At 43.2% G+C, this 10,658-nt stretch overlaps 1 protein-coding gene across 3 annotated transcripts in view; it reads left to right on the forward strand.

Moving 5' to 3' along the window:
- arhgap46a (Rho GTPase activating protein 46a) overlaps window positions 1–9,262 on the forward strand; it is a 34,493-nt gene extending 25,231 nt beyond the window's left edge. For 2 of the 3 annotated variants that reach the window (XM_067588178.1, XM_067588180.1), the window contains exons 4-10: window positions 2,453–3,119; window positions 3,380–3,472; window positions 5,691–5,764; window positions 6,059–6,258; window positions 6,925–7,016; window positions 7,122–7,291; window positions 7,624–9,262. In XM_067588178.1, coding sequence (XP_067444279.1) covers window positions 2,453–3,119; window positions 3,380–3,472; window positions 5,691–5,764; window positions 6,059–6,258; window positions 6,925–7,016; window positions 7,122–7,291; window positions 7,624–7,818 — 1,491 coding nt within the window. In that variant the 3' untranslated portion in view covers window positions 7,819–9,262. The remainder of the gene's footprint in view (window positions 1–2,452; window positions 3,120–3,379; window positions 3,473–5,690; window positions 5,765–6,058; window positions 6,259–6,924; window positions 7,017–7,121; window positions 7,292–7,623) is intronic. The other variant, XM_067588179.1, reaches the window with a different exon arrangement.
- The last annotated feature ends 1,396 nt before the right edge of the window (window positions 9,263–10,658 follow it).

Consider the following 10,658-nt stretch of genomic DNA (forward strand, 5'->3'; position numbering starts at 1 on the left):
ACAGTACAGTATTCAACATAATACCTTATTATCTCAATGAAATGTACAGAGACAAATGTATATGTGACACAAAAAGGCATTTTATTATTTTGGCTGGTAAAAAAAGGTAATTTCGCACAGTGTGTGTGAGTTAAAGTGTTGTTAATAACAAAATAGAGATTGTAAGAGAAAACATCATGGCTAATCTAATATTATGATACTTTCCTGCCTGATTAAGAGCTCAACTGTGTCTGTGTTATTGTGTGGTCTGTTTACCTCAGCAGGTTTGCTTGGATTCAGGTTTATTTGGTCAAGAAGTGCTCTTATTACTGATGTGTCTCCAGATTCACTATTAAATTAGAGAAGAATTCAGTCTCACTGTGTCAAATGAGGCCGAGTCATGCCTGAACAAAGCATCTGCACATTATGGACATTTTTAGCTGCTACTTTTGTATTTTTGAGTGTGTCTAGTCCTCAGAGAGCTGGAAGTGGAAGAAAGGACAGATTGTTTGGCTGTGCAGAAAATATTCCTCTTGACTATGGGGGCAGATCCGATTTTTAAAAAACCTAGACAACACAATAGATTTTGATATATTTCAACTTTGCAGAGTTAAGTACAGAGAGACCGCGTGTTGATGGACCGTGGTGACGGCTTATCTTGACGTCAAGGGTCCTTACAAAAGGTGCACATGATCAAAGATAAAAGAACTATTTTACTCTTAAAACAGTTATATAAGTAGCAGCATGCGGAGCCACTTCCAAGATCTGCTATTTGTAATCTCCAAATCCCTTCTTGCAACAGAATCACACATCATAACTCCATACATTACAGTGTTGTTTTTAGACACAAGTCAGTCCCACTGCGCCTCTGCAACTAGAATAGGGAATGTTTGATTCATCAGGGAGCTCTTGGCTGAAAACAGTAAGGCTAATCTGTCTCTTTGAAAATAACACAAGGCATCTTGTGAGTAATGCCTCTTACATTCCAATCCTGAATGCCTAAATGTCCCCAGGACATTAGGCTGTGGGCAGGCTGGGCACTGCTGTCTATAATGGCCACAGTCCCAGCATTACCTGTCATCCTCTTACCACCAACCATCTGCCTTGCGCTGCAGGTACTGTATACTCATACGCCAGCTCTGTGCTTGGGCATCTGGGGCCCATGCCAGGCCAGAGAGATTCAGGACATGGCTCCCCTCGGTCAGGAAGGAGGGCCGCTGCGGCCCATATGTCCCAGGCTTGGCAGGGAGATGAGGAGGAGGAGGAAAGGGAGGCAGACTGGTACTAAAGCTTATTGATACCACTGTAGTGCTTTCATGTTAGACAACAGCCAAGGAGCACTGAGCGGGCCTCCTAAGTCTGTCCTGGAATGTTCTGCAGACCTGCTGTTATATCACTCACACACACTCACAGATTATGTCTTGCTATGTATGAGCAGCTCTACGTTTTCCATATTTGAACATTCTGTTCTTGCTGAAAGACCTTTGAACTAACTTATTTAAAGGACGCACTTAAACTCCGACCATTTCCACAAAGACCATGAATAATTCATGTTTTTATAAGCTGAGAGTATTTTCCACTGTTTCGCTGTTGTGTCCCAACCCATAGCATGGCTAAATAAGCACCCTGTACTGGTGCATCTGTAAGCTATCTGTATAACAGTGTAATTTACTGAAAATAAAAGTTGCACAGCATTTGTCTCTTTCCTCAGCTAAGTATGTACTTTGTTGCATTTGATCTTCTGGAGTTGACCTCTGTCGCCCATTTTAAAAAAAAACTTCAACTCTGAACGACCGTATAGGCTCTCTGCCAAAGCTTAGCCACAGATCTGCTCCATTTGATTGAGAAACCCAAAATCTAAAGTCCAGCTTGTCTGGCACTTGTCGGCTCCATATTACATCAAGGTCTCATTGAAAAGACATGTCAATGCGTTTTATGTTCCATTAGTAAATTTAAGCTTTAATTCTGGCTCGGTTTTCATGTTGTTCCTGGCTGCTTGCAGAGCATATCTGGGTTACTGGCTTTCTCTATTAAAGGAGGTAAGGTGCTCCTTATGGTCGTAAACCCAACCGCAGGGATCACTGGGAGGTCTTTTGTAGAGCGTAGCTTTGCTTATGCAGGAGAAGGGAGCCTGTTGTAGGGAGAGGCAGGGGTAAGAACTGTTACGCCACTATCTGCTCACCTGCTGCTGAGGCCAGTGTACATGAGAATTTGGGGAGATTCTTTTCAGGCATTAGGAAATTAATGTGCCGATCCTGCAACAATTCCCCCTCGAGTCCCAGCACTGTAGAGTAGGCGGAAAGCAGCCCAGCTCTCAGTGTGACATAGTGCAGCTGCACATACACACACATATAGTACCTCTGCTGCACTCATGCCTCTATCCCTCTCTCTGGTCAACCTTCACCCTCCCTCTTCCTCCTCCTCTGTATAACTCTTCTTATCTGTCTCATGTCCGCCTCTTGTTCCCCTGCAGGCGGGCACCCTAGAGCTGCAGGCTCAGTTGGAGAGCAGGAAGAAAGGCATGGTGGACGGGCGAACCGCTTCCCTTGGCCCCCACCGCCCTACCAACCATGACAACAGAGAGGGAGGTGATGGGGCAGGAGGAAGAGCAGGAGGATCCTCCTACCAGCTCTCCTATGCCACCTTGCGGCAGCCCCCACCTCCGGACATGGGTATGGAGGACTGGGCCAGCAAGCACCTCAACATGCACACGCAAGGCCTGTTCCGGCGCCGTGTCTCCATCGCCAACATGCTGTCGTGGAACCGCGGGTCCATCAAAAAGCCCATGCTCGTCACCAGCAACCGCGCCGTCAGGAAGGAGGCTTGCGAGATGTTCAAGCTGGTGCAGGCGTACATGGGAGACAGGCCCTCGCGTCTGGACCGCCGCCACTGTGCCCTGCTCATTGTCACCAAGTGCTGGGACATGCCAGGGCTGCGAGACGAGCTTTATGTGCAGCTGGTGAGGCAGACAACAGGTAATGCCACCCCCAGAAGCTTGGCGGCGGGCTGGGAGTTGATGGCTGTCAGCTTGGCCTTCTTCGCCCCCTCGCCCAAGTTCCGCTGCTACCTGGAGGGCTACATCCAGAGACACATGGAGCCCACCAGCGACAAGAAATGTGAGTCTCAGACTGAGCAACAGGGTGGGTCACCTTTCTTTCTTCTATACCTCCCTGAGTTGTTGTCTTATAGTCAGCATTGTTTGTGAGCCCAGAAATATTTTTTAACAAATAAACATTTATTTTCTTCTCTCCTTTTCTTTTTCCTTGTTCAATTATAATTAAAGGTAGTCAGTATAGTCATGATAAAAAAAAGCTGTTACTTTATGATGAGCTCAGTAAGGTGATTGGTTAATCTTTTAACCATCAGAAATTTGACCTTTGCTATCTTCTATCGTCCATAGTGACCCAGTTCATATTGGAACAGCAGGAACTGAAGCTCAAGAAGAATTCAAAGTCCAGAAAGAAGCGGAAACAGAACACAGAGGAAGAAGAGGGTAAATCTTTTGTTCATTTATTTGCTCTTCAGTCTTTTGCCCTAGATATAGCTTTAAGATCATTGGCTCTTCAGTATTTCCCATTTGTACAAGATTATCAGTTTGACAGAGCATAAAGTAGGTAGAGTAGAGAGTCCCAAAGATGTTTTTCTACTCTCTTCAAAAGCTGTCTAGAGTCTCCAAGCAATGCAAGCCATTACAAATCAAACCTATCACTCCCTGTAGAGTGACCACTTTGAGTGGGATGGAAAATTCTGCGCTGTGCAGTTTGTCAGATGAGTACATGCTGATGTACTTGCAGACACAATGAATGGGTTTCACAGAAAGTTGGGCTGAAAAAAAAATATGTAGGATGAGAATTTCAGAAGGTTCTGTACGCGCACAATAGACGGCACTGTGAATCATATTAGTGGTCTCTCTCACTACTTGCATGTCAGAGAGCCATTAAAGGGGATACCTACTCACCGGCACGTGCCCTCATTAAAGCAGCCCACACCGCCAGCTCTCATGATTATGTCACCACAGAGGAACCCAATCGTCTCACAGCAGACACCACAGCAGTGGCCTCACACATCGCACTTCAGTGACTCAGAGTCAGTGCTTAATGCTGAAAAACATTCAACTGACTCAGAGGTCATGGAGAAACCCTAAAGTTTCTGACTAACTCGAAAGGTCTTCAGAGAGGGGAATCTTGATGATGGCCAGCAACCAGAAAAAGGCTCACATGTACAAAAACAGCATAATAAGAGCTGCTGTTTGCTTGATGAATGGAGGAGCTGGGACACATACATTGTCTGACCAGAGCAATGAGCAGCTGTGAGCAGCAGGAGTGGGAGTCGCATGTGGGAACTGGAGGCTCTTGCTTGGAGACAGACTCTATTGGGCTCGGGGGCGCATTGGTTTCAGCCAGCGCTTGGATGAGCGTCTCGTAGACAGAAACCAAGACGAGACAGAAGTTGTCTCCTCAACATTCTTTAATGGCTCTGTTTTTTTTTTTTTTCTTGTTAAGAATATGTGCAGACAGGTGTCATGCCGTTCTCTGGTACAGTACACTCAAGCTCCTAATGAGCTTGCATTTCTCCCAGGCTTTGGTTGCCTGGCTGTTGTTGTTTTCATGGCATCAAACCTGATGTAAATATAGACCACCAGTAGTTTCCAAACCCTTTCTCACTGCAACACAGGGCTCCATACTCTTGCTTTTCTCCCAGAGTGTGAGCAGTCGCTATATTGGGAGCTTTTGGGGTGGTGGTGGGGGGGGGAGTCTTCTCCGAGATCAAGGGCAAATTATTGGTATGATCTCTCTAATTAGACATAATTATAGTCGAACTTGGTCAGATTAGCAGCAGTTGTGAGCATGCATGGGAGTCACCTGTTTGCCATAAATCTTGGGGCTTTGACTGTAGGGAATATGATGGAAAGTGTTTGTTACTTAGTAAAGCCCCATCAGTAAGTTTGTCTGTCTGGCCCTGGTTCAGGTACCTGATGCAGTGGAGACTCTTGGAACGGGAACAGACCCCATGAGAGCTCAGTGTTTAGTGTAAACCGTTACCACAGAGATGAAGGATAGCTTTTATTTTTATTTTATGAGTACACACCGTGGCCTATCAGTCAAGGTTTTCTGTTTGCTTTTTGATTAAGAAACAGAAATGTACAGAATCTCAATTAAAATGTTTGAGGGTGGCATCAGGTTCTTCCGTAGCTCGTGTCTCCAGTACAACCTGCCTCAGAAAACAGAGAGTCTAGGCTCTCCAGTAGCTACTTAGGGCAGGTAAGAGACAGGGAGCCTGTGTGTTTCTCATTCTCTCCAGAGGCTTTTGTCTCAGCCTATGCTGATGAATCACCTGAATGTTGGATGCGTAGGCCGGATCCTGTCTCTAAAGCTTTTGTTCAACAGCAGTAAATCTTCCCTCAGCCTGACAGTTTAGCCCGGCCTGCTCTAATCCCCATATGCTAGAATCACACTGTCAACATGTCTCTCCAATTACCATTGCCTGCCTCTCATACACTGTTTGACATCTGTGGGAAAAACACACTGCTTGTCCTGTTTGTGGGAAAGAGTGTTAATAATTTATTATTTTGTGTGTTCAGTAATGCCTGACGCTTAAGGGTTTTACCTAGGGGGTCTTTTAGGATATGGTGAGAGTGTGCGTATTGTTTCTTTTGGAGTTGGGTTTCATTGTTCCTCAGCGCTGAATTTGTCTCTTCTCTTACGTTACAGGCCTGCCTATCAGCACATACGCCAAGTTCTGTCATCGGAAATTGCAAAAGGTGGCGATCACAGGAGGCAAAAAGGTACGCTAGGAGAGGAGTTAAGCTTTTGATGTTGCATTCAAGTGCTGTCAAAAATATTTTATCTCCACACGATAAAAATAGGAGTTTGAAAGTTGTGATTCGTATCTTAGTCACACTGGATACCGTCACAGTTAGACATAATTACAGGCACGCTGACACAGTCACAGGTAGAGACATAAACACAGACAGTCATAGTAACACAGCTGTAGACACAGCACAGCCATGATTAGTATCGTAGTCTCTGACAATTCCAGGTAGTAAATCTTTCGTTCTTTTCCCCATGTCCCCTCCCAGGGGCTACGTAAGCCCACCTTGGAAGAGATCGACCACAGCAGGCGGGCTATCGTTACCCCCTCCCTGTTTGGCAGCTCCTTGGAGGAGGTGATGGAGAGGCAGAGCGAGCTTTTCCCAGACAGGAAACTGCCCTGGGTACAAGTTCAGCTTTCCCAGTATGTTCTGGCTCTCGGAGGGGCTCAGACAGAGGGCATCTTCAGGTAAGACAGCCCCAACTCATCCAATCACATGCCTCGACTTGAGCGGTGTGAGAGAGGTGGAGTCTAGGAAATTAGAGGAGATCTTATGTACTGTATGTGTGTGTAGTGTATTGTATGTATAGCGTATATAAACAAATGTGTGTGTGGTCTCCTGTATCCCCTTATATCAAAGTAGGCTCTCCCTGTGTTCAGTACACAGAGCAGACAGCAGAACAAACACAGCCCTGCTTTGCTGCTGAGACCTGCACTGTTTAATTTGATACTTCATAATGTGAGTTTACATTACTGCTTAAGCTTACAAGCACGTGGGAGTTTCACAACTGTGTGTTTGTGTAGAGTTTTCCCCCAGCAAATTTCATTCTGTTACATCTTGTTTAGAAAACTGTTTCTTTTGGTCAAACATACTATATACGGATCTCATCGTGAAACTCTGCTTCCCTGAACACTGCGTTGTTTGGTTATATTATGTCTTTTCTGTTTTTGTTTTGTTCCAAAGAAGCACTGCAAACAAAGAGCAGTACTTTCAGCCACCAGGCCTCATTTGAAGCCAATTGGGTGTACATAAGTAATGGATTTGCTGCAGGGCATGAAGTAGTAGTAGTGATAGAGGTAGGGGTCCCCCTTGTGGCCATTGAATGTAACTGACATGCTGTGTTTTGTCTTCAGAGTGCCCGGAGACATTGATGAAGTGAATGCATTGAAGCTCCAAGTAGATCAGTGGAGGATCCCAGAGAATCTCTCAGATCCCAATGTTCCAGGTGAGGAAAGATGCGTTTTTATGTGACTTATTTCTTGCTTTGTGTCATCTGCGTGTATACACAGAGTTTGAACATGCATATTAAGAGTGTGTCTGTCTCGTTAAGCCTCTCTGATGAAGCTGTGGTATCGGGAGCTGGAGGAACCTCTCATCCCCATGGACTTCTATATACAGTGCGTCAGTAACTGTGACGACCCAGTGGCGGCCATCGCTGTGGTTCAGTCTCTGCCTGAGCTCAACAGGCTGGTGCTCTGCTACTTCATCCACTTCCTGCAGGTAACCATGTTGTCTTAGATTTATAATCCACCCAAACACTCACACACAACCCTAATTTACCCGAGTCCCCATTCCAGTAACAACATCTACAAAAAATAGTCAAACTAATCCTCACAATTATACAAAACAAAATCTACACTGAAAACTCTCAAGTCTCAACTTGAAATACTGCTCATATAAAACACTTAATCTGATTACAAACCGAAAATATTAATGATTTGACCTGGTAACTGAACGTAACTCATGCATTACTCACCACAGGTCAAAGGTCAGTCTGTACACTCTGCTTTGCTCATTGCTTTCCTTATTTGTACCTTGGTGACTATCTCCAGGTATTCGCCCAGCCTTCTAACGTGGCTATAACCAAGATGGATGTGAACAACCTGGCCATGGTGATGGCCCCCAACTGCCTCAGATGCCAATCAGACGACCCGCGGATTATCTTCGAAAACACACGCAAAGAAATGTCCTTCCTGAGAATGCTCATCGTTCACCTGGACACCAGTTTCATCGAAGGGGTTGTGTAGACTCTGTAAAACCACAGAACCCACCTCGGGTGCTGGATCAGCCCTCTGGCATCTACAGTTACACATTTACACAGTAACCTACAATCATGCATAAACACTGTCTCTGTTCAGACCACACTGGAAACTCACGGGGTGAGATATGACACCTCTTGCAACAGCTGGAGTAAGAAAACAGCTTGGACTTTGACTCGTGTGCTCTCCTGTTTTCTTACTGAGAGACAATACACGTCACCTGAAGTTTCACTGTGTTTTTTGATACTAGAATCCACAGTGACGGCATGTGAAAGCCAAAAGCAACTCACGGGTACTCTAGACTGTATCCTTAGAGTTAACTTTAAAATGATGTATTTTCTAACCACTGCATGTGAAAACAGATTTCCTCTTTCATTTCCTGCTAAATGAGTAGTACTACAATCTAATTGTACAACAACTGGGCTGAGTAAAGTGAGAGTCTTACAGTATTTACTTCAGAAGTATTCACTCGCTAAGAAACTAGAGACAGCAGCGTTGATGCTCTGCCTCTATTTTGACTCTCTGGTATCACTCAAGTGTGTTTGTGTGCGTGTGACTGTCAGAGTGTGAACGAAAGACACGGTCTTCTTTTATCATGTACAGAAAATTGAAAATATGAAAAGTAAAAGAAATCTTTTAATGGTGTCTTATTAATAAGCTTGTGCTGTTTTGAGTAGTTGTACTGATGGACGGCCTCCTCGTATTTCATTTTACGAGACACAAGAAGCCGCAACGCCACAACTATTTTGACTATTTTGAGTACAGAGCCTACATTTCAAAGCTGGAAGGATATGCAGAAAAGCGATTTTCTAAGAAAACTAACTTGTGCTTTGATTTTGCGACTCTGAACACTCAACTGAAGCCAGACGAGAGTGCTGTAATTTGTGATGTGGGATGTTGGGTATTCAAATGATAGTTCTCTTTCTCTATTATCTATAAGAAGTCTTTCAATTGGAGTTGTGTTCTCTTTTGTTTGTGGTCTGTATGTTTTTTGGCTCAGGTCTTATGATAAAACGGGTGTTGGATGTGATAACTGTACATGGCCTCCTTCACAGACTGAAAATTTCATCAATCCATCACAAACCCCTATACTGAGAATGGAGTATTGTTCAACTGTCAAGCACTATGAGACTGTAGAGTAAGCTTTTTGTGTCCCCTCAGGCTTTGCCAATGTAAATAATTTCTGTGTGTAAATAGTATTAACTCTCCTTGTGTATTCTAATGATCCAGGCTAAAGGTGAAGTTCAATGTTGCTGTAAAGAGCAATAAAAAAAGTGTTTTTGTAATTACTGTTCATTTCTCTGCTGTAACCGCTTGCCTTTTGAACATAGGACTGATTCAAACCACTTTCCATGTGTGTATATGTGTGTTTGCATACCTTCTTGTTAAAATATAGAATCACTGTCCATAAATAAAGGTTTGTTCAATTGTAGATGGGTCACCTCCTGTTTGGTTTTTGGTCACTTCTGGTTTGAAATAGTGGATAGCTGAGAGGAGACAGGAAGTGAGGGGGGGAGGGGGAGAGGAGGGACGACAAACACCAGAACACATCTTGTATTTCTCAATACTTTGTATCAAATCACTGACATGTAGACAGGTCAAAGAAAAAATGTCAGCATTAGTCAAAAAAATTGAAACAGCTGAAATGTTAATCCAAACAATTTAAACTCAGTAACTGGAATATATCATGTGCATCTTGTGAAGAAAGTATTAAAGTATTTCTTTGTTTCTGGGAATAACAAAAATCAGTATTTGAAAATTCACACATGAATAAGACAATGCTAGTGTAAAAATATTTATGAAAAACAGACAGTGAGACACTGGATATTCTCTATTTTTATAACTGATTCATCATTTCAGTTATTTTTCAAACAAAAAGTTAACTGTACAATGGGTATTTTTTACTGTCTTCTGACATTTTGATGTCATTTTTGTAATGTTTATAAAGTTAATAAGAAAAATCTACAGATTATAATTAAATAGTTTTGATTCAGCAAAGAAAACTGTTATTATGCTTTGAAAGCAGAAGCAGTTACCTTTGCGTTTCTCAGTCTACCAGTATTTTTCAGGAAGCTACACTTGTACTACACAATCAGACACAGAAATGTTTTAGGAGAAGAAAATAAGGGTCCATCTGTCTCATCTAAAGAGGGCATGTCAGCTTTAGACACATAACTTTCAGAGGGCTTTTAATAGTCTATTTGCCCAGAATTATGAAGTTATTATTCTTTTGTATCTGCTTCTGCACAGGTTAAAGGTTCAGCAAACAGTAGCCGCTCCCCATCCTGTCACACAGCATCACCCTCACTCATCCAATCTGTACATATTCAGCTGTGTCCTTTCATGCACTTCAATGCACAAAACTGCCATCTGCTTCATCTGTCACTCTGTAGCAATCGTGTACCTGTCCACTACTGGAGAGAAGCTGGGCTGGCACTGTGACCATGACAGCAGGGTGAAATGACCTCTGGCCTTATCCTGTTGGACTGGAACAAGTTTCAGAAAAACACACAGGGTGAAACAAACCCAAAGGACAGACTCTTTCAAAAAGTACACTCAGTGACAGGCAGGAAAATAACTGTTTTTTTAATTTTCAAATCATCCTAACTGCAAAAACCATTTATACAGAGAGGAACCACAAGTTCAAACCTGAAGGTCTTTCCTAAAAACAGCCTCTGTAACTTTATAGAGACTTACAGTGTGTCTGCATGTAATGGTAAGTTTGTTATTTATGTTTCTATGCTACTATGGTTTCACTAAATCATTTCAGTCACATCTATTATGATTGATAATAGAGTTTATACTTTCATTTTGATTGTTGTATCAGC

This window comes from Thunnus thynnus, chromosome 4, assembly GCF_963924715.1.
Source record: "Thunnus thynnus chromosome 4, fThuThy2.1, whole genome shotgun sequence".
Lineage (NCBI taxonomy): Eukaryota > Metazoa > Chordata > Actinopteri > Scombriformes > Scombridae > Thunnus > Thunnus thynnus.